Source organism: Odocoileus virginianus, chromosome 1, assembly GCF_023699985.2.
Source record: "Odocoileus virginianus isolate 20LAN1187 ecotype Illinois chromosome 1, Ovbor_1.2, whole genome shotgun sequence".
In the NCBI taxonomy this organism is placed as follows: domain Eukaryota; kingdom Metazoa; phylum Chordata; class Mammalia; order Artiodactyla; family Cervidae; genus Odocoileus; species Odocoileus virginianus.
In genome coordinates, this window is record NC_069674.1 from 51,523,387 (window position 1) to 51,547,602 (window position 24,216).

Below are 24,216 nucleotides of genomic sequence, written 5' to 3' on the forward strand. Positions count from 1 at the left end.
TTTAATTACATATACTTGGTGATGATAAAAAATCTTGAGTAAACTTTGTTAAGACTTCTTTATGGCAAAATCTGTAATTTTTCCAATGTTAAAAGGAACCCAAGTTTATTCTAAAATCAAAGAACAAACAGAAGTTCAAGTGGGTTGCAAACTTGGCAAAAACATGTACTACCAAGAAAAAAGAATTCAGCCTCAAAATCTGTTACTGCTGTATGCATCTTCTGGTTTTTCTTTTGTAAAAACAAAGGCCAGGAAAAAAAGAATCATAACATCACACAAAGCAATGGAAGTTACTTTGTGTGACAAAAGACATTAAAATTGCTTGCTTGAAATTAAGCCAGTTGTTCATAATTCCTTTTGAAAAGTCAATTTGAAATAGGCCATCTTATAACCAGGCTTCCCAGATGGTGCAGTGGTAAAGAATCTGCCAGCCAATATAGGGTTCGATCCCTAGGTGGGAAAGATCCCACAGAGGAGGAAATGGTAACCCACTCCAGTAATCTTGCCTAGAAGATCCAGGGGAGCCTGGCATGGGGTTGCACGGGGTTGCAAAGAGTTGGACACTGAGCGTGCACACACGCAGCTTACGACCACAACCATGCTTCAGGTTTGGGTGTTGTAACCTTATTCTGAGCAATATAATTAACGACATTCCAATTACAGTCACTAATCTGGTGCTACTAGGTAGAAATAAGATTTTCTAATACACTTGTGTTTGCATTTTACTACTTATAGATCCATGATTATCTTTCTCCTTTGTTATCATGCCTTCCTTTGCTATCATGAATATCACAAAGATACCTACGACAGCTTCATTTGATTTTTTTCCCCCTGTAATAGGTATTCAGAATTTCTCTTCTGAATAGTTTTTAGATTTGAATCCAAACAGTTTACACTTGTCGGTGAAATCATGCTTTAAAGGAGAAGACAGTGCTGCTGAAAACCCAGATAAAGGGACTTAGTTTCAGAAGTGTCCAAAGACTCTTGCGATAAGGACATTTTTACTCTTTGTAAGGGCTACTGACATCATCAGGGTTCATTCTCAGAACATTAGACTGTGAACTTCTGCAGAGGAGAGATACTATGTTATTTACATGGTATCCCTTAAATCTAGAACATTGCCTACCTCACAGTAAGCACTCAATAGAGTATTTCTGGAATGAATGAATAAATACAGCAAGTTTTTTTTTTTTCCTAGACACTGGCTAGTCATCAGCTTTAAGATTACTTTATTTCATTGCTTAGGAGGCATGCCTTGTGAATTATGTGTTCCTAAAACATATGTTGAAAAAGTTGTTCTAGTGTATTTTTATTGTTATTAAATTAAAAGACACTTTAGTAATTTTTCTTTACCATCTATTTTACCCATAATCTGTGCCTTGTCCACTAAACAAGTTCCTCACAGGCTGGACAATGTCTTTCAACTCTCTTCATCATTCCACCAATGCCTGGCACAGAGTAGCAAATTAGTAATATAGTTGTTAAATAAATGAATGGGAATATATAAAATAATTTTATCAGACTTTAAAATGACTTAGAAGTAATAAAAAATAATATTGATAGTGCAAAAATAAGAAAGTGATACGAAATACATTCTTTAGACAAACATCAAAATGAACAGGACAGAGAGGTGAAAGAGATTAAAAATGACAGATATGGAGGTTAGTGTCCTGTCCTCTATTGATCTTTTCTCCAAGCTTGGGTGGGTTCAGGTCCCTAAAAACCTAAATCCCCTTTCTATTAACAAGAAACTAATTAGGATTAAAATAAAAAGATACAATGCTACATATTTTATACTATATTTGCAAGATATTTTTAGTTGTCTGGCTGATCGTACAGGATGTTACACTCAAACTAAAAGACAATAACATATTCAAAAAAGTTTAACTGAAGAGATCTTTGAAAAGACACTATTTACTGAGGTGAACTGAATTCAGGGCATCTGTAAGATATGGGGAAGCACCCCTAGGCTAGCAAGAGCAGAAAGCATGACCACTCCTAGGTCTGAAAACACAGTGGGAAAGAATCATGTTGCTGGAGCCTGGTATAAGTGGAAGACTTGGAAGGAAAACATCTTACCTGGAGATGTCATCATAAAGGAGTGCAGCTATTTTCAAATGGGTCCCGGAAGGAGGTGGTGATAGATAGGTACTCAATTTTCTTTCTCCTGCTCTTCAGTCTCTACTGGTGCCTCCCAGTCAATGAGCACAAGTAAAAACCTGGAGTGCATGCATGGGTGCTCAGTTAGTTCAGTGGTGTCCAACTCTCTGCAACCCCATGGACTGTAGCCCACCAGGCTCCTCTGTCCATGGGATTCTCCAGGCAAGAATACTGGGGTGGGTTACCATGCCCTCCTCCAGGGAATCTTCCCCACCCAGGGATCAAACCAGCAACTCCTGCATTGCAGTAGGATACTTACCCACTGAATCACCTGGGCAGCCCCAACCTGGAGTTTAGACAGGGCAAAATAATCGGATTAGTGACAATAAAAGCTAGGGAGGGCAAATGGAGGATGGCCAACACACAACTGGCTTCCCTGAGAGTTTCCCTTTTGTCCCCAGCACAGCCACACGTCCTCCATCTGTCCCCTAGAATGCAGTTAGACAAAAATCATAACCCTGATTCTTGATGAAAATCTTAGTTCTCCAGCTTGGAAAACCCAAACTTTTCTTCCTTTCTCATCCTGGATTATTACTTTTTCAAAAATTATATTTTTAACAAAGAGTTTTTCCTTATAAGTGTAAGAAAATTAGATTTAATCTGGATTGTTGTTCAGTTGCTAAATTGTGTCCAACTCTTTGCGACCCCGTGGACTATAGCCCGCTAGTCTCCTCTGTCCATGGAATTCTCCAGGCAAGGATACTGGAGTGGGTAGCCATTCCCTTCTCCAGCAGATCTTCCCAGTTTAGGGGTCAAACCCGGGTCTCCTGCATTTACCGTCTGAGCTACCAGGGAAGCCCAAAACACACTATATGCCTTTGAATTATGGGACATTCTGTCTACAATAACTATTGTAGACATCAAAAGGTGTTAAAGAATTTCATCTTTTAAGATGCACCATGGTTAGTAGTTTTATGGCCGAGCACTTTTAAAAGTTTAAGGAAGTGATACTACCTAAACTTTCTAAGCTGATTAGAAAGCATAGAAAGAAAAAGAAAAAAGAGAAATCTATCTGGTTATTCTTTATACGAATGGCACAATTATGATACCAAAATCTGAAAAAGAAATTCATGTGCTTACAAACACACACATGAACAAACACACTCACACACACAAATTATAAAGAATTTTTGATAAAGAAAAATTCACAGTACATTATGGAAAAGAAGCAAAATATATACCGTATATGTTATGATTATTACTTTATAAAACATATATATACATTTGAACTGTGATGTTGGAGGAGTCCCTTCAACAGCAAGGAGATCCAACCAGTCAATCCTAAAGGAAATCAGTCCTGAATATTCATTGGAAGGACTGATGCTGAAGCTGAAACTCCAATACTTCGGTCACCTGATGCGAAGAACTGACTCATTGGAAAAGATCCTGATGCTGTGAAAGATTGGAGGCAGGAGGAGAGGGGGACGACAGAGGATGAGATGGTTGGATGACATCACTGGATCAATGGACATGGGTTTGAGCAAGTTCCAGGAGTTGGTGATGGACAGGGAAGCCTGCTGTGCTACAGTCCATGGAATCACAAAGAGTCAGACAGGACTGAGTGACTGAACTGAACTGATACATGTGCACAAACAAAATGTAATGGATTGAAATAGATACACATTACTTCCCTGAATGGTTAGATTAGATATAATTTTTATTTTATTTTGTATGCTTTTTCATTTTCCAAATTTTTTACCATTATGTATTACTTCTATTCAGTTCAGTTCAGTCACTCGGTCTGCTTCTACAATGGTATTAAGCCAAAAAGATTATAAAGAATCAGCTCTTTTTACTGTATGATAAAGGAGGTCATTCTGACTAAATAACAAAGGAGAAATTGCTCAACGTGGAGCAACAAACAAAAAAAACAGAAAAAAAAAAGAAGGAGGAAGAGAGGGAGAGGGAGCCGAGAACGGGGAAAAGGCAAAAGGAAAAGGAAGGATTCCCAGGTAGTGAGAAAGAGATTGAAACAAAATTGTCAGCAGAGTGCTAATGGAAGTTACCAAATCCTTAGGTATTGGATTGGCCAAAGTGTGGGATTTCCATAACGTTTTATGGAAAACCTGTAACAAATGTTTTGGCCAACCAAATAAATCATACGATAAAACTCCTCTGCCTCCAGCCTTCTGGCATAGAAGGAAAAATTAAATCACTTCAAGTATATCTGCCACAATCACAAATATTCTCAGCCTTTGTTCATTCTAGACTCCAGTCAAGTTAAATATAAGCTCTGTGAAAGTGTTAGTCACTCAGTCGTGTCCAACTCTTTGTGACCCTATGAACTGTAGCCCACCAGGCTCCTCTGTCAATGGGATTTTCCTGTCAAGAATACTGGAGTGGGTTACCATTTCCTTCTCCAGGGTATCTTCCTGATCCAGGGATTGAATCTGGGTCTCCTGCATTGCTGGCAGATTCTTTACCATCTGAGCTGTACTTTTGTTGATGTGTCTTTGGAGTTTGTAGAGCAGTGTAGGATCCTGCAAGATCCAGTGAACCTTCGTTAAATAGAAGAATGGAGTCTGCAATTGAGCACCCTCAGGCTCTGTCTCATGGCCTGTTCTTATCAGAACGTTAACACGGCCTTGGCCCACAGCAAGAGTGTGTTTCAAACCCATAGATATCACAGAGCTTTCAGAATGAAGGTCAAAATCATCCTTGACAGGATGGAACTGTGGTCCCAGACTAGCTAGGTCAAATTTTGTAAGAATACAAAATAGAGACTAATCTCAGTACAACTCAGCATTGCAAACACAGCTTCTGACTAGAATAACCTTAGGCTGTGTGTGTAGAAATGAAATATCGAGAGGAGGGAAAGGCAGTCCTGCTCCCCTCTGTACTGGTCAGACCATGTCTCAATCACTGAGTCTAGTTCTGGGTGCCCAGTTTTATAGCAAATATTTTTAAGTGCTTATTAAGAAGTACAAAACACAAATGGCCTGGAGACCCTGCCCTCTGAGGGCTGATTTAAGGGGTCTGAGGAGATTAAGGCGAGGGGAAAAGCCTGTACATGAGAGCTGCCTTGAGGAAAATGGGTCAAGCACTCTCAGTATGACTCCACGCAGTGAACGGTGACCAACAAATAGAAAGTGCCAAAGTCGATTTGGCTCAATATAAAGAGGTGTTTTCTATAAGGTATGATACACTCTGACTATACAGGAGCAGGTCTCTGTCACCACAAGTGGGCAAACACCAGCTAGATGACAAATGTAAGGAATATTCTGGAAGGGACTCTTGCACTGAATGGTAGGTGGCACCAGGCAGGCTTCCAACCTGGGGGACCGACTGGCCCATAGAGAGGTTTTGTTTGTTCTACAAGTGGCTTTTTATAAATGCCTTTGAGAGACAAACACTCTGGAGTCCAAACCATCTACACTGCTCTCTATTGTCTTGAATCTTGCTGCTTCACATACTTTTGTGAACTGCTCAGCTGCCACCGGCAATTTGAGTTTGCATAATCTGAAAGGCACAGTCCAGTTTGAAGATAATTTGCCTCTGAGATGCAACTTCACCGCGGAGCTGTCATGGAATTTTCTCCCATTGTGGAATGGAAGAGAAAAGAACTTGACAAAGAGACAGCAGCCTAAGGTTGAACCATTTCTTTTGCTCTGCACAATGAAGTGTACATCACACCTTGAAAGTGAACGTGAAAATGAAAGTCACTCAGTGGTGTCCGACTCTTTGCGACCCCATGGACTGAGTGCTCCAGACCAGAATACTGGAGTGGGTAGCCTTTCCCTTCTCCAGGGGATCATACCAACCCAGGGATCGAACCCAGGTCTCCTGCATTGCAGGCAGATTCTTTACTAGCTGAGCCACCTTAAAGGCTCCTTTCTCTCCCATCCCTTATTTGTGTTTCAATCCCATAGGCTTCTTTCTTCCTGAGCCTCTAGGACTCAGAGTTTTTATCACTAACTCGGCTCAGAAAAGCCGCCCCTTCTTGTTGACTGGAACTTCCCACGTGGCACTAGTGGTAAAGAACTCCCCTACAGTGCAGCAGACGTAAGAGACACAGGTTTCATCCTTGGATCGGGACGATCTCCTGCATGAAGGCATGGCAACCCACTCCAGTATTCTTGCCTGGATAATCCCGTGGACAGAGGAGCCTGGAGGGCTACAGTTCATAGGGTTGCAAAGAGTTGGATGCGACTTAGCAAGCACTCATGTTGACTTATCTGCTTAAGCCATTCAGACACTCTTGTCAAACCCTGGCTCTTCTGTGCTGTGGTTGATGTAATGCTGCCACCTGGTGATTATTTGGACAAAGTGCCTGAGGCATCGTTCTCTCAGGCAGAAATGTTTCACACTCCTGAGTTGGTGAAGCAATTTTGCCCCGGCAGATTCTACCTAAATGGAAGGGTAACATCTTAACTCTGTGAGGACAGCTCTGTGCTGAATAAGATAATTTCTAATAAATACTAATAATGGAACTCATTAATTATATTTAATGATATAGCCAACTCATTGGAAAAGACCCTGATGCTGGGAAAGATTGAAGGAGAAGGGGGCAACAGAGGATGAAATCATTAGATATCATCACCAAACTCAGTGGACATGAATTTGAGCAAACTCCAGGAGTTAGTGGAGGACAGGGAAGCCTGGTGTGCTGCAGTCCATGGGGTCAAAGAGTCAGACATAATTTAATGACTGAACAACAGCAATGATTGAGTTGTGATAGAGACTATAATATCAAGATAAGTCCTGCAGTAAAACTGTGTATATAATTACATCATCTTTTCCATGTCCATAAATTCTTCACATATATATTACTGGAGAGTATCCTCTTTGCAACCCCAGAAGCAACATTATCAACAAACTTACTTTTTTCCCCATGAGGAAACAGAGAGAGTAAGTGGCATACCCAAGACCACACTGCTAGTGAGTGGAGAGTCAGAATCTTAACCCAGTAGATCTGGATCTGAGTTTTCTAAAAACTGAGTTTTCCAGAGGACTCAGTTATGGGGACAAATTAGATCTTTGTACATTGGAAGCAATTCAAGCCCCTCCCCACCCCCACCCCCAGCCCTATGGGACTGGCAGAGTGGGAGAATCAGCAGTCTAAGGACATGACAAACCCACTATGGGGTTGGTGGTGGTTTGAAACAGGATCCACCCAGTAGAAGAGGATTTGAATAACAATAAGGGGGAAAGGACTGGTAGGGGTAAGAGATAAGGAATAAGTAAGTCAAGGCCCCAGTCTTGTGGAGTAAGGAAGAGCTATGACTCCCTGGGCTTATTAAGTGCATAGGGAAAATCCTATTGGAGATGATGAGGCTTCTAAAGTTTCACCTGTCTTGGCCTCAGTAGTTTCAGGAACTGGGTTGAGTCAGCCTGCTGGTGCAGGCACTAATTCCATTACTTTTGCCAGAGAGTAATGGACTATATTGTTTTCTAAATCATGCCCTCCCTCATATTACATACTAGGTGTAAGGGTTGGGGGGAGTGCTAAATGATATACATTTGTCTTTGTCTGTTTGCTTAATCATCCGTTATAGCCATCCTGGACTAGGCAATTTCTCATTCTTTGTATCATGTAATTCCTACCACTCTAAGAGAATATTCAGAATTCACAAACCTAGTTTTGAGATGTTTATCATCAAGTTGCCAAAAAAGGGTGGGTTATAGACTTTTAGTCTTCTGAAGAAACTAAACTGTCAGTAAATTGAACCACATTTTCCTGTTGACTTGCTCAAAATGATTCAGATGCATGTATTTGATCTCTAAAACACAAGATAAATAAGGCTCTACACTAGACAGAGGGGGCTTTCCTGGTGGCTCAGAGAGTAAACAATCTGCCTGCAATACAAGAGATGCAGGTTTGATCCCTGGGTCAGGAAGATCCCCTGGAGAAGGGAATGTCAGCCCACTCCAGTATTCTTACCTGGAGAATTCCATGGACAGAGGAGCCGGCTGGGCTACAATCCAGGGGGTCGCAAAGAGTTGGATGCGACTGAGCAAATAATACACACATTGGAGAGAACTATGCCCAATCCCACCATCAAAGAGAAGTTCTAATTCACTTAAATCAGGTTCAGGGGCTATTTTTGCTTATTATGGGTGTTTGTGCTTTACACAAATACAGTTAACTAAACATAACAGTTATATAAATATATCCCTTTTAGAGGAAATTACTCTCTGCTTTTTAGGGATCCTTCATGTTTGCATTTGGACCAGATTGCCTTGAAACTACCAGTATGTAGATGGATGGGCTCTAACCTATAATTCTGTTCTAGTGCTCTAATATATCATTTCATCCCAGAGTTATGAGAAAGGGAAATAATGGCAACCATTTTATATGGAGCTTATATTCTAGAATAACAATTGCTTAGGCATTATCTGGAAAGCTTAAAGAATAATGATGTACTGGGAGTCCTTCACAGGTTGTGGCACAAATCTTGCACCAAAACAAATAAAGCAAAAGTGAAAAGTTGCAGAGTCTGTTTTGGCCATTCTTCAGCAAGTTTCAACTATCCTGTTGAATATTTTTGGGTCTCCTAATGTTTAAATAGCATGGTGGAAGGGAGATGTAACTTTCAGTCCTTTGCAATATACATACACAAATATATATATTTGGGTGTTTTTGTCTTGTCAGCGTGGCATTTAAGGCATATGCATTTCCTTCCGGGTTTTCTTTTCCTTAGTAAAGATGTATCTCACAATCAGATTGCTATTTAGTTTTAAGAAATGTTAGTTCCTCTTCCTTTGTTTCATGCTTTACTCCTTGTAACAGGAAACCAGTGACACAGTTTTACATGGACCGCTGATGACTAAGGGAAAAATCTTGAAAAATTCCCTCATTCCTTTATACCTTCACACAGTGGACATCTCTTGAGGATCTATGGTGGGTCAGGCACAGAGAGGATTTGACCTCAGTCTGGGTGTCTGTTTTCACTTTACTCACCGGAGGTCTCTTTGCTCCTTTCTGCAGGAGCCGTGGCGAACAGGGCAAACAGCTTCCAATCTGACAGCAGCGGGTTCCTGGAGGAGCCCCCGGAGCCACCAGCCCTGCAGGTAGAGCGCCCCCTGAGGGCTGAAGTAGGAATAGAAGGACTGACAAGATTAAAGTGTGTTCGCACAGTGGAAAAGAGCAACCAGTGCTTAGAAGACATGCGGCAGGCACCCACGGCACAGGGGAGAGTGGAGTCACCGCGGGCAAGTGCAGAGAGCTCAGTGCTCCTTTCCTTTTTATTTTCTTTCGATTTTTCGGAAGAAAGTAACTGAGCCTCATTGAAAGAAGGTCCCAGGTAAAGGGCTTCCCAGATGGCCCAGCAGTCAACCTGCCAATGCAGGAGACCCAGGTTTGATCCCTGGCTTGGGAAGATCCCCTGGAGAAGGGAATGGCAACCCACTCCAGTGTTCTTGCCTGGAAAATCCCATGGACAGAGGGGCCTGGTGGGCTACAGTCCTTGGGATCGCAAAGAGTCAGACATGACTGAGCAATTAAACAACAGAAAAGTAGTAAACTCACATAAACCTGATTTTGTAATCCTTGTCTCATGATGCCTAAGTCAATGATAATGGGGAAAAAATGTAAAATGAAGCATTTCTTAAACCTAGTACCTCTCCCTCATTTCTGACTCATTTGCCTTTATTCCCATTTTTCCCACAGATAATTCCCTTGTCAAGCAGCCCGAGTCTTGCTGAGAATGGTTATGGAACACCAAGGGCTCAGAGCCACAGCTTAGAGTCCTGTCAGCAAGAGTCAGATGAGTCTGATTCCAAGAGTATAGTGAGCACATCTTTTTCAAGTCAAGACTGGAGTGTCTTGGAAGAGAAAGCCTCAGCCTCTATGGTGGAGAAAGAGTCTCAGTCAGAGAGCATGGGGTCGACCGCAGAGCTGTGGACCCAAGATCTGGCCCTTGATAAGAGCATCCCTAGGGGAGAACTCCCAAGGAAATGTGGCCATCTGCAGCAACACCCGCCCGTGCCCCAAACTGAATACGAGGCCACTGCACGCCCATTTCCCTTCAAAGATGGTAGCTCTGTGGGTGTTACGATGACACACATCACAGATGCCAAGGATGGGCTTCTGTGGCCTAAGCGAGCTGGGGAAGTATATGTGCACAACCACCCCTGTGAGTCTGTGAGATCGCCCGGAACTGATCCTGCTCCAGACAAGTCCCCTCATGATGACTCAGAGGCCCCAAGAGGAACAGAAGGCAGTAAACTCTGTCCTTCCATCAACAGTGCCTTACTGATGCAAAACAGTGTCTCACAGCATGTCCCCACGCCCAGGGAAGCCATGTCTTATACAGGGGACCTTGTTCAAGCTTCTGAAATGTCCATTCTCCATCTAGATAAGGTGGCTGGAGATAGTCCCCGAGGGAGACCAGTGTGTAGAGCTTTGGGTCAAATGCCACCTAGGGAAGAATCTGAGATGGGAGACTTTCCTCCAGATACTAACTTACATGCTGCTAGCTCCATGTCTGTGACAATCCAGCTGTCCTCCAAACTGGCATCACCTGCTCAGAATGCTCTCGTCTTGGGAACAGATTGTAGAGGAGCGATTTTAGAATGCACTGTGTGTGACCCTGTTACTGCAGCAGAACCAGGACTGGGGTCGGAAGCAAGACAGTTCAATGATGTTTCTGTTCAGACTGACACATGGGAGCCTCCGCCCTGGCACTGCTGTTCAGCTCCAGGTAAAAAGGCCCCGCCCCTCACCAAATCTGTCTCTTTAGACACGGGCTTCCCTAGGAACTACCCAGGGGCCATCTGCCAAGCTGTGCCCGTCCACTGCTATATCTGCTGTCATCACCACCTCCACTGCCCCGCGGAGAGGCAGAGCCCCAGCTCTATGTCTTCAACTTGTTGGCATTGCTTATGCTTACATAATCATCTGGAAGGCCAGCTCATGAAGACTTTGAAAGTCCTTCAGGACACTACAGTGAGGGAGCTGTATTCTGTAAGTATTTGCCTCCACAAAGTGGGGAAGCAGACGCAGCAACAATACATACCTCAGGGAGGATGCTCAGCCTTCCTTTCTGAATGGGAGCTCTCAGGATATACCTTTCCATTGCAAATCATGAGTAATAGCTATAGAGTGCTTTATCGTTTATAATATACTCTTGCAGATGTCTTTTTTCTTTAAAGGTAGCCACTGCCTTAGTTCTAAACTGCTCTGATTTAACGCCTGTAGAAATTTATTTGATATTGTCTTAAGCAGCAAGCACTGTCAATAATTTTAATTTATTTACTTATTTTTATTTATTATTTATTTTTGGCCATGTGGCTTGTGGGATTTTAGTTCTCGACCAGGGATAGAACCTGAGTCCCTTGCAGTGGAAGCATGGAGCTCTAACCATTGGACAACCAGGGAATTCCCACAAATTTCTTCTTATTTGATATTTCCAATCACCTTATGAAGGAAGGAAAGCAAATTTTATTATTAACCCCCATTTTACACTGGGATATAAAACAGTACATTCATAGGTAAGGTTCTAAGTATTCAGGCATCTGTATCTCCTCTTCAGTTCAGTCTAACTGAAAATTCTCTTATATTCACTTACCTGTATAATCGTGAGGAAGACGTGTCATCTCTCAGAGCTTAGTTCCATCTTGTAAAATAGGGAGATTATTTCTGTCACTGACACAGGATTGTTTTAGGATTAAATGAGAGAAAACTTATAAGGCACTCAGCACAGTCAGACGCTCAGTGCCTGACACATAGAAAGCCCTAAAAAAATGCTAGTTGTGTGTGGTTGTCAATTTTTGTTAGTATTTTCTTATTGTTCAGATCTTGCATATAGAGCTTGTCATGTCAAATAGAGGAACTTTTGGTCTACTTTTGCTAAGCTTGTTTAAAAGTGTTCATTGAGGTTACTGAGAACTGAAGGACCCTCAGCCCTGTCCAGTCCCTGATAAATCAACAAGCATTTAGCAAGTCCTTCCAACGACCCCTCTTCAGCAGTTCTCAAGGTCAGAAATAATCTGGGCTGTCAAGGTTAGCCACTGATTTAAAAAATTATGAGTGTGACACTTGAAACTTTTTTTCCACAAGGTGGTAAAAAAGATAGCGCATATATTGTAGGACTACAGCTGTTCAGAGGAGAATGGAAGGCAACTATAGTTTACTGGGTTCCTGCTGTTTGGTGCCTTCTATATTACCTTCCCATTCTTTTAATTCCACAAATATTTACTGAGTGCTATTCTAAGCATTTTATCTATGCCATGTCAAATAACCCTCATTTTCATCCATACCATAAATTTGTATTGATTCCCTAGTATGTGTCAAGTCTTCCCTCTATTACAGATGAGAAAGGAAGAACTGAGAGAGTTTAAGTAATTTTCCATCTTCCCCCAACTACTGAGTACTAAGTCTAGATTCAAATTAAGACTTAGCTGACACCAGCTTCTTGGACAATACATTCCAAAGATGTGTCCAACTTTAAGATATGTCCATCTGTGTAAGTGAAATAGTAACATAAGAAAGTGATTGTTTGAAAGATACAGCAAATTATTACATGATCCTTCAACATATAAAAATCTGTATAAATGTAATATAAACATTGAAAGTGATTATATAAAAGATAAAATAATATACTACTTTTTTTTCAGATTTCAAAACTCTCAGGTATTTGTAATATTTTAAAATGAGTCACTAGTGAGGGCTGAACTAGTTAAAGAAGGTGTCAAGTTCAGTTCTAGATATAATATTATTCTGAAGCTCAGTGGGAGCAAAGAATTAAGGGTAGTGTACAGCTGGGGTCCTTTGGAGTAAAAAGACAAAGGTTCAAATTCTGAAGAATAGTAGGAGTCACTGTCATTGTCATCATCAATGTTAATGAGAGATTGTAAATGCTGTACAACAGTGATTTCCAATTGGAAATAATTTGCCTCCAGCCCTGGTGCCATTTGGCAATGATAGGAGACATATTTGGTTGTCATAACTGGGGTAGGTGCTACTTGAATTTCACGGGTGGAGGTCAGGGATGATGCTAAACATCCTGCAATACATAAGTCAGCCCCTTAAAACAGAGAACCATCTGACCTAAAATGTCAATAATGTCAAAGTTTAAAAACTTAACTCTAAAGGAATAAACTGGACCATATAGTTCATGTAGGAAAATGTTAGAAATGAAAGATGGCTGGAGAAGGTGATATATTAAGAGGCTATAAGGGAAAAATATTAAATCCTACAGTTAGATACTCCAGTTTTCATGGTAAAAACCAGATTGTTGATCTAACATATATTGAAATAATATTTTTTCTAATTTACATTTTTAAGATGTTTTACAGGAATATATAAATTAAATCATATTTGGCTTTATATTTTGTTCCCAATAATAAAGTATGAAAATCAAGACTGTGTTTAAGATTTCTGAACAAAGGCACAGATAGAGTGTGCTCTTGTGGGTTACCTAAGATAATGGTTTGTTGATATGATTAAATCTTATAAATAAGTGAATTATTCACAATAATCTGTTAATTCAATAAATTTTTTTCAGACAAGAAAATGAGGCATATACAGAATAAGAATTTTTGATATTAGAAGATTCATCTATAAGGTTTATGATTTAGATTTAAAGAAAAAAGTCATATGAATTTTTTAAAGTAATATGAGCCAATTTTTAAAAGTAACATGAGCCATTGGAAGGACTGATGCTGAAGCTGAAGCTCCAATACTTTGGCCACCTAATGCAAAGAGCCAACTCACTGGCAAAGACCTCCTGGGAAAAATTGAGGGCAAGAGGCGAAGGAAGCAACATAGGATGAGATGGTTGGATGGTATCACCGACTCAATGGACGTGAGTTTGAGCAAATTCCAGGAGATGGTGAAGGACAGGGATGCCTGGTGTGCTGCAGTCCATGGGGTCCAAAATAGTCGGACATGACTGAGCAATTGAACAACAATGAGCCAATCAAACATGAAGGGTCAATATTGTTGCTCTTACTGTTGAAATTAAAGTTTGTTTTAAGGCCCAGCTTGGATCAGAGATTGGGGCTTCTCTGGTGGCTCAGATGGTAAAGAATCTGCCTATAATTCAGGAAACTCAGGTTTGATACCTGGGTCAGGAAGATTTCCTGGAGAAGGGAATGGCAACTCACTCTAGTATTCTTGTCACGCTAATATTCTTGCCTCAAGAATTCCATGGCCATGGGGTTGCAAAGAGGCAGACGTAACTGACACTTTCACTTTTGGGGGGAATCAGAGAGTAGATACTGCATTGTATTTTAATTAAAACCTAGTCTTGATGTTGGAAAAAAAGACTTCAAAACAGTCTCCTTTTTTTCCCCCCTTCTTGCCTAAAGAAAAGTGAAAAGTGTTAGTTGTTCTGTTCTGTCTGGCTCTCTGTCTTTCGAATTCCCCAGGCAAGAGTACTGAAGTGGGTAGCCATTCTCTTCTCCAGGGGATCTTCCCTACCCAGGTATCAAAGCCAGGGCTCCCATATGACAGGCAAATTCTTTACCATCTGAGCCACTTAAGGGTTCCTTTTTGTCTGAAACCAATTTTTGTCTGTTCTAGAGTGGAAATGCAGTTTCAGTGTTCCCAAATGACCAGGAGATGGCAGCATTTCAGAATCTCCCACATCACTCCCTTCACAGCGAGCACTCACACCATCAATTATTCCTAAATCCCAGCCCCCATGCCTTCCAATCACAACGGTGATTGGATATCTAGGTGAAGCATAAAATTCTTTTATAAAGTTCAGCCTACTTGAGCACCATAGTTCCATTGCCCTGGCCTCACTGTTTCTAGAACTCAGTCACCTTGTAAGAACTCACTGCCTGATCGGCTCACTCCTAAGGGACAAATAACTTCATGTGACCAGCTACACTGTAGCTGACAAATTGACTGGCTGCAAGGGACATTCAAATAGGGAAACCAAGGCAACAGCCTAAGCATATAGAGCATAAGGTTTAAACAGTGATTCACATCAGGAACGATGGGGAGCAGAATAGGAAGGGCAGACAGTTCAATTCTAGATTCCAGTCCATGGAGGATGGGATGCCTAGTCTATGCCTGCCTCACTGTGAATGAGCTTGTGAACTGGTGGGGCTGATTCTGCAGATTTCAACCACAAGACACTGTGATTGAGCAGTTGTCATTTAGTCGCTAAGTTGTGTCCAGATTTTTTGCAACCCCACGGACTGTAGCCCTCCAGGCTCCTCTGTCTATGGGATTTCCCAGGCAAGAATACTAGAGTGGGTTGCCATTCCCTTCTCCAGGAGATATTCCCAACCCAGGAATCAAACCCTCATATCCTGCATTGATAAGAGGACTCTTTACCAGTGAGCCACTAGGAAAGCCTGTGGTTAAGCACAGCTAAGACTAGTAAAATGTACTCTAAGCAGACTCTCTAATCAAGCACATATCACCCAATAGATGTGTTCAATATCACTGAGATTCAGAGTGAGGCAGAACTCGGCACCAAAGTAAAACAAGATTATACAAGACTCAACTTTTCTAAGCACAAGCCTGCATTATGCTGGCCCTACCCCTCTGATCCTGTCTACATCCTTGCACCCCTATATTACCTAGGTTTCCAGACTGACTTCTTGTCCCTGGAACATAATGTCTCCAAGGGTCATCCAATAGTCACTGCTCTCTTGTCCCAGACACATGTCTCTAGTTGCCTGAAAAAGCCGAAGTCTAGGCTTTTCCTGTTCTCTCTCCAGCACATTAGCAGCAGGGCTGCATTGCACACAAGTAAGCCCAGGTGGGAAGGCAGCTGCCACTGCCGTGAACTCTTGCACTGACTCAGAAAGCCCTCGCTTCCCAGCTCTTTCTAATTGTTCGCAGTGCACAGTCCATGAGATGGAAACAATGAAGACGGTGTGCCAGAGTTTCCGGGAGTATTTAGAAGAAATTGAGCAGCACCTCAGAGGACAACAGGCACTCTTTTCCAGGGACATGACAGAGGAGGAAAGGTAATCATCTAAAAGAGCCATAAAAGCAAGTACCAGCCCGCATACCTGGAGCAAGGAAAGGTAATCAGGGCAGGACAGATGTGCAGCAGGGAGCAGGGCTAATGAGAAACTGGCCAGTTTTTCCTTGCTTTCCTGTTCCAGGTCTCACTTTCTCAGTGGGAGTCTGTGAGAGCCATTTACTGGATAGCAACACTTACTTTTCAAGGCCAGGGCTCCTTGAGGTCAGAAAATGGGCAGCTGCTGGGAAGAGGGGGCTAGCCAGCAGGGTATCTTTAATCATCGTGAATGGGGCTCTCACAAAAGCATTATTGGCGGTTTGTTAGAGTTTTGAAAATCTGCACTGTTTTCATATAGATGAAAAGTATATGTCCCAAAAGTAGATTAGGTATTGCCTGGGGCTGGGGATAGGAATAGGGATTAGCTTGTAGCGGGGCATGAGGCTTCTTACTGGTGAAATGGAAGTGTTCCAAAATTGAATGATGGTGATAGTTACACACTTGGCAGATTTACTAGAATTATATTCTTAAAATAGGTAAACTTTTTGGTAAATAGACCAGGTGTCACTAGTGGTAAAGAACCCACCTGCCAGTGCAAGAGACATAAGAGACTCAGGTTCAGACTCTGGTCTGGAAGATCCCCTGGAGAAGGGCATGGCAACCCACTCCAGTATTTTTGCCTGGAAAATCCCATGGACAAAGGAGCCTGGAGGGCTACAGTCCACAGGGTCACAAAGAGTCAGACACAACTGAAGCAACTTAGCACACACATATACGGTACATTAATTATTCTGCAACAGAGTTGTTTAAAAAAGAAAGAAAACTTGCCCTAATAATAAACCCATGCATGCAACTGAGACAAATAAAGACGGTGACTCTCTCTTTTAAGATGTGTCAAATGTATGACCTACATTTTGAGAGGCACCATAGAAGACTGTACCTGGAGGTGATTGTGAAATCGGGTTATTTCCTATTATTTACCCACAGGGAGGAGGCTGAGCAATTGCAGACTTTACGGGAAGCCCTGCGGCAGGAGGTGGAGGAGCTGGAGTTTCAACTGGGAGACCGGGCTCAGCAAATCCGAGAAGGGATGCTATTGGTACAGGCCATGGGGTGTGGGGTTTACTAGATCCCACCCACTGTAGCAGGGATGCATTAAATGATAAACCTGATTGTACAGTCATTCCAGATTCTAAGATTAGATGCCAACACCTTGATTGTAAATATAAAGAAATTGAAGCCCAGAGAAGCACGTTGCCTTGCTCAGGGCCACATAGCTGGCTGGTTATGATTCAGGACCAGAACTCAGGTCAGCTAGCCTCCATGCCAATCTTTTCCTCTGCCCTGTAAGCAATAGATAAGTGTTAGTGGCCCATTTCCCAAATGAGAATAAGAAAGCGTTTTTTACCTCATGTAGGCTAAGTCATTGCTGAAATCTGTTGTCATCACACTGAACCCACCCTAGAGAATTCACCAAACGCCAGTGCCTTTCCCACCAATCTGAGTTAGCCACTTCATGTAAATATGGGAAGTGGTCCACACATTTTGTTCTTGTTTTCTTTTTAGGAGCTTGAGCTTCTCACAGGGGAACCACCTGAAAATGACACAAATCTACATCGATATAACTGGACAGGAGAAAAGAGTGGCCGGACTCCATGTGCTAAGATCCACTCTGCCATGCATCCTGGGGCTGCCCTTCCTCCTGGTGATGGCCAGCAGCCTCCCTGCTCAGGGTCCCATTTAGCTACCTTTACTCCACACATCTTGGGGAGCAGTACCAGGATGTCTCCGCCATCATGGGCAGAATTAGATCCAGGCCCTCCATCAAATTGTCCTGTTGGAGAAGAGGATACAGATGTCTTCCTCTAGGTCGGAGCAAGTTTGATGACCTTCCTACAAAATGTAAAAGCACATGCTAGCCAGAGCAAGCATATCTAAATTTTCCCTAAGGAGAAATACCTATCAATCCTTCATCAGCTGTTTTTTTACTATTCTACTCTATGGTTAAACCTGGGAGGGATATGTTAATATTCATTTGATATAGGATAAGTGAGCACCTACTATGTGCCTAGCGTAGAGTGCAATAGTCAAGATAGATAGATACATACCTCAAGGTATATGTGGTGTCCAGTCTTTGCCCTGCTGAAACTTAGAGTATGCTGGGGGAGACAGAATGTAAACATATACATAGGTATGAATTTGAAAACTGTGAACGTGCTTTGAAGGAAATATATTAACAGGGTTTCATGAAAAAGAGTGTACCAGGGAGTCTGAGTTAACATCAACATATCAGGAGGGTCTGCTTGAACGAGTGACAATAGCAAGAGGAAAGAAGATCCAGGTCTCAGAGGTACCAGACTGTCCTAAAGCCTTGCGTCAGTCAGCGAGCGAGACTTACTAAGGAGGCATCCCCCAGGTGTCAGGACCTCCTCTTGTGCTAGAGACAGAGCTATAAACAAGACAATTTCTACTCACAAAGAATTGGAGCAGGAGGGAGAGGCAGCAACCACACCAACAAACCAGTAAATAAGATAGTGTCAGGTCTGTGCTGTGGTGAAGACTCTGTGATGATATTGTAGAAGATGATGTGAGATGAATAATGTGCCTCGTACACCAGAGCAGTCGGCCTGGCTAAGGGGAAGCTATATGGATGAGACCTGAATGGTGAGGATGAGGAAGCCATGTTAAATCTGGGGAAAGAACATTTAAAGCAGAGGAATGGAAAGTTTAAAGGCTCTGAGACAGAAACCGCCTTCATTGTTGAGTGAAGGAGTGACAGGGAAGTGGAGGGAGGAGAAGTCTGAGAGGTGGCCTTCAGGATGACGGTAGGCTGGCGTCTGAGGGCCCGAGTTTTCTCCACGTGTGATGGAAGGCCACAGTGGGTTTTAAGAAGGGTTGTCATATGATCTGACTGACATTTACAGTTCACCCTAACAGCCTTATGAAGAAGGCACCGTTGGAGACTCACCACTGGGCAGAGTTCCCAGTTAGAATAGAGCGCCCAGTTAGAAGGCAGCTGGCGTCACCCCCCAAGGGGAGAAGCAAAGCTGTCAAGCTGCTTCCATCCAGCTGGGGAGGCTTGTGAGCCCCCTGCCCCCCGCCACCCCAGGGAAAGGCAGGGAGTTGTGCACAGGGGCTGCATATGCTGGCAGTCTCTCGGTGCGGCCAGACAATCTAAGGAGGGGAAATGCATGAAGAATGGAACTGCCAGAAAAAACTTCATGGAAAAGAAACACCTTGAGGGAAGTTCATCATTTATATAAGATGGGCAAGTGCAAGGACACGAAGAAGTTATTTCATTGGAAATTATCTATTACTACTCCCTAACTCATAGCCCATTTCCATTCTTCATCCCCCTTGTGTTTTGAAAACCCTTTGGCTTTAGTGAAGCCTTTCTACCCTTCCAGCCACCCTACAGTTTCCTCTGTTGGCTATACTTCCTCAGAGTGTGGACATCCCCCTTCCATCCTCAATTGTCTTCTTTGTCTGTCTCCATACTTCATCTTTCTCAATATACACACTCACTCTAGCAACCCAGTCCCCAGCTCTCTCCAGAATGCCTCTCCAGCACTGTCTACACTCCACAGATGGTTTCATCTGGAAGAACTATCTCCATGTCTCACTCAGCATCAATCTTTTTGCATCTGTGTGATACACAGCACCCCATGCCAAGAGCTTACATCACAATCTCTTATTCTCAAAAGCAGCCCATGGCAAAACTGCTCATTAGACATGGAAAAACATTTTTTCTGAGAATCTATATTAAAGCTAAAAACTCTATTTTGGAGTTTGGAATATTGACAAAGCTCAGACGTGTTTTTGACCTGAGCTGCTTCCACATGAAACAGGTGGAAATGATATTTAGTGGTTGTGAGTTTATACAATCAAACTGCATAAAAGGGACTGCCCCTGTAAGTTGCCATATAAAAATAGAAGTCTTTTACCTGTGACAAGACAGACCTTCCCTCTTTGGAACCTCTCAGGGCTAAGGGAAGCATTCCCCATGTGAATGAGGAGGAGGCTAAGATATGGAGAGAATGATCTATACAAGTACACGCCGAGTCCTGCACTGTATTTCTAATGAAAAGCACCTGCACACTGGGATTAAGGGGTCAAGCTCTAACTTTTTTTTTTTTCAAGCTCTAACTTTAAATTGAGATGCTTAAATCCAGCTCCACTATCGGTGTTGAATAAACTGCTTACCCTGAGTGCCTTCATCTGTACACTATTAGAGTTAATGCACGTTGAGTCCTTTAGAGCAAGCCTGCAACATTGTTCCCATATGATTCCATACAGAGTATGGCTCAGTGTGATTACTATGATGATGAGGATGAGAATAAGAGTAGAGGCAATTTTTGAATATCTACTTACGTGCAAGATACTGGGCTAAGCACTTTATATGCATTGTCACCTATCTTCACCACAATCCTGAGAGGCAGGAATTAATACACACGCATACATGTGCACACACATACTCAAAAAAACTGAATTGTCTAAGTTCTGACAACTAGGAAGGGATTGAGTTGACTCTCTGATTCCCTGTTTTGCCAGTGGTTCACCATTATGGCTCTACCAAGCCATAGGGCTTGTGTGGAGCCTACAGGTGTATCCACATCAACCAAGTAGCTCTGCTTCTGTCTGTGATATTTATTTGCTTTAGCAGAGATTTTCCTTTAAAAAAAAAATCTCCTTCTGTATAAAAGTTTGAAAACACAGCACTATGTTAATGACATATGACTCTTGTAGTCAAACACAGGTTCTGAGTTGCTTTCTTGCAAAGTGATGACTTGCTCCACAAAGACTCCTTGGGAACCTACCATCCCGGCAACTCTTGGCTTACTACGGCTTGTCCCATTGCCAAGAGTAATGACGAGAGTTCCTTTGCAGTCCCTGAATGATTTTTTGGGAAATCTCATTGTTCTGTCTTCAAGTCCCAAGATCCTTCATTCTCTTTTTTATAAAGTTAAACCTATCCAAGTTGACTTTATGCAGGGAAATCCAGGCCACATATTTGAAATCAGAAATCATTGCAGTAAATATTTGTACAAAGTGAAAGCATACAAAATCTTTTAATTATAAAACCCAAACTCAGGGTTGGAATTATTCCATTTCAATGAAAAAGAAAAAAAAAATTTAAAAACCACACTGCCTGATCATTTTCAAATTTAGAAATTGGCAGGGGAACAAATTTAACGTCTTTTACATGGAAGGACAGCGGTCCTTTCCTATATTAATTTTCTTCCATCTAGATTCCATTTCAATACTCAAAGCCAAAGATTTGAATAGAGAAAACTGAGTTAGAAACAATAATTGGAAAACCAGGTCACATATCTTCCTTTGTTTTGTTATGCATGAGTAAAGACCCAGGTTACACAATGAGGACAAAAGATAAAACCTTGAAGGTTGCTCTGAGCCTCAGCACATGCATAGGCTATGTAGATTTGTATAAGGAAATCTTCCTTTCAGTCCACAGAAAAGCATGCTCACAAAATCCCATTAGATTTTGTTTAACAGATATTCTTTTAAATGTGTGTTTTTGTCTGCAGGGGCAAGAGTTACCTTATCTTCAAAAATAAATTTGTTAAAATGGAAAAAATAAAATCAGAAGACTTCCTAATGACTTGAAAACCTAGTCTACCTATTTCTTTGTTGAGAAATAATTTCTGATATATAATACAGGTCATAAAATAGGATATTTGTACATAGATTAAAGGATAAAAGTTTTCTGTGTGGGAGGACAGAATTTTCAAAATGTTTTGTTGTAAAGTGATGCGTTGCATATCTAATTTCAGATTTTAATGCAAACAGCAAAGAACAGTCACAATTTGCAAAGATTATAGGTTATCTGTCTTTCTTGCAAATGAGAGAAGGTGAACAGAAGCCAAAATATTGGTGGCATCTTTCTCTAACCCAAGACTCTGGGCTCTAGTAGTTTAATTTTCCAATGTTAATAGACCGGTAGTTTAGTATGAGATGCTCCCTTTCTAAGTCAACCGAATTTTGTAAAGAAAGAAGCTTCCATGTCAAGAATGATTTCTAATCATTAGAATCAATTTGAAGACTTTTCCCTTTTGAGTGCTAAGAGCTCAGTGCTATCCTATGCTGGTAACCCTCTAATCCTCAGGCCAGCCCTCTATTCATTCACCAGGAGAATGAAAGTAAATGAAATGCATCTACTTCCTAAACGTACCCACAATTTCTCCATTATCATTCAATTACCATTCCATTATCATTCAATAATTGCTTATTTGCTAATGACAATGTACCAGAGCCACAGGACATCTCTATTTTTCTTTTTTAAAGCAAATATTTCAGGATATTTAAAAGTATATGATTTCTAACACTTAATAAATATAATAGGTATAATAAGTCTTTACCCATAGGAAAAAAAGTTAAATGTTTCTACTTTGGACCATCTATATTCTTCTATGGAGACATGTGGGCATTTGTTGCATTTTTTTTTTCTTTTTTGTATTATCTCTTTACTTTTTTGTATTATCTCTTTACTTTTTTGTATTATAAAATAAAATTTACTTTTTTGTATTATCTATTGACACAGTTTTCTTGAACTGTTGAAAACTGTTAAATCTCATGAACTTCCCGTTGCTTTAATGAGTGCATAACCCTGATGCATTACAGAGGAAGGTTCCCTGCCCTGTACAACTCTCATTCTTGCCCAGGTTTCCACTTATCTATTCTTTACAGCGTCAACCTCCAGCAATGCCTTTACTGCTTCTTCCTTCCATAGTGGAGGCTCCAAGTGGTAGAGTAGGATATTTGTCTGATACTTGGTCACTTTATGTGTACGTTCTTATATTTTCTTAACTCTCTATTATCTGTTTAATCTGAGTAACAGTAGAGGGATGGGTCATACATTTGCCTCCTGAAAACTCTTAATTAAAATAAGCATGCTCTTTGAAATTTAGAAAGGTAATGGTTATCCTTTCTTGTGGTTGAGTGGTCTGCTTTCTGAAAAACTGTAGCTTTCAAGAATATTTCATGTGTCCTTTTGTAAAACATTCAAGTCATTTAAAATTACAGTAAGAACTTCTAACCCAATCTTACTCACTCTTGTATCTTTCACATCTGATAACAGTATCTTGCTCATAGTCACGTCTTTATAAATTCTTATTGAAATAAATGAAGGAGAACTGCTTTGCTTTGTATCAAATGAGGTTAAGGGATTTCTCTTCATTTATGCTCAAGGTGAGACTTACTTATACAGGTATTTATGTAAAGTCATAGGCCACTACATCATGTAACACTCTCTTTATAAGGACACACATTGTAGACTGAATTGTGTCCCCCAGAATTCATTATCTTAGAGCCCTAACCCCCAAATTGACTGTATTTGGAGATGGGGTGTTAAGGAGGTAATTAAGGTTAAATGTATGGTCCCATAACGGTGGGACCCACTCCAGCAAGACTCTAAGAGTCACCAAAGAACTCTCACTCTTTCCCATGTGCTCGTGGAAAAGGCCATGTGAAAATGCAGAGAAAAAGGAAGCCATTTACAAGTCAGGAGGAGAGTCCTCACCAGAAACCAACCCTGACAACACTGGGAGCGTGGACTTCTAGCCTCCAGAACTCAGAAAAAATAAATAAAATGTCTGTTGTTTAAGCCACCCAGTATTTTGCCAGTATTATGGCAGCCCAAGCAGACTAGTACAGATTTTGGTGCCAGGAAATGGGGTGCTGCTATAACAAATAAAATGTGGGAGTGACGTTGGAACTGGGTGGTGAGTAGAGGCTGGAAGAGTTTTAAGGCACACGTTTTCTTCAAAGCAAGCTTTCTCATTTTTGCAATATGGATAGACTGAGACCTTCCCAAATCTTTATGTCTGATTGCTTTTTGCTTAACAGTCCTGTCGATTTATCTACTTCCTCTTGTGTTTTACTATAAGCAGTAAGGAGAAAGCAGGATGTACCTTCAACACTTGGCTTAGAAACCTCAGCTAAATATCCAATTTCATTGCTTACATGTTCTGCTTTGCACAAAACACAAGAACTAAATTTAGCCAAGTTCTTTACCATTTTATAATGAGGGTCAAATTTTCTCCAGTTTCCAATAGCATACTCTTCATTTCTTTTTTTTTTTTTTTTTCATTTATTTTTATTAGTTGGAAGCTAATTACTTTACAATATTGTAGTGGTTTTTGTCATACATTGACATGAATCAGCCATGGAT

The 24,216-nt window shown here is 41.3% G+C and overlaps 1 protein-coding gene across 2 annotated transcripts in view; it reads left to right on the forward strand.

The window, feature by feature from the left end:
* ITPRID1 (ITPR interacting domain containing 1) overlaps positions 1–23,640 on the forward strand; it is a 116,498-nt gene extending 92,858 nt beyond the window's left edge. For both annotated transcript variants that reach the window (XM_070468219.1, XM_070468216.1), the window contains exons 11-15: positions 9,089–9,171; positions 9,770–11,065; positions 15,905–16,032; positions 17,016–17,127; positions 17,595–23,640. In XM_070468219.1, coding sequence (XP_070324320.1) covers positions 9,089–9,171; positions 9,770–11,065; positions 15,905–16,032; positions 17,016–17,127; positions 17,595–17,897 — 1,922 coding nt within the window. In that variant the 3' untranslated portion in view covers positions 17,898–23,640. The remainder of the gene's footprint in view (positions 1–9,088; positions 9,172–9,769; positions 11,066–15,904; positions 16,033–17,015; positions 17,128–17,594) is intronic.
* The last annotated feature ends 576 nt before the right edge of the window (positions 23,641–24,216 follow it).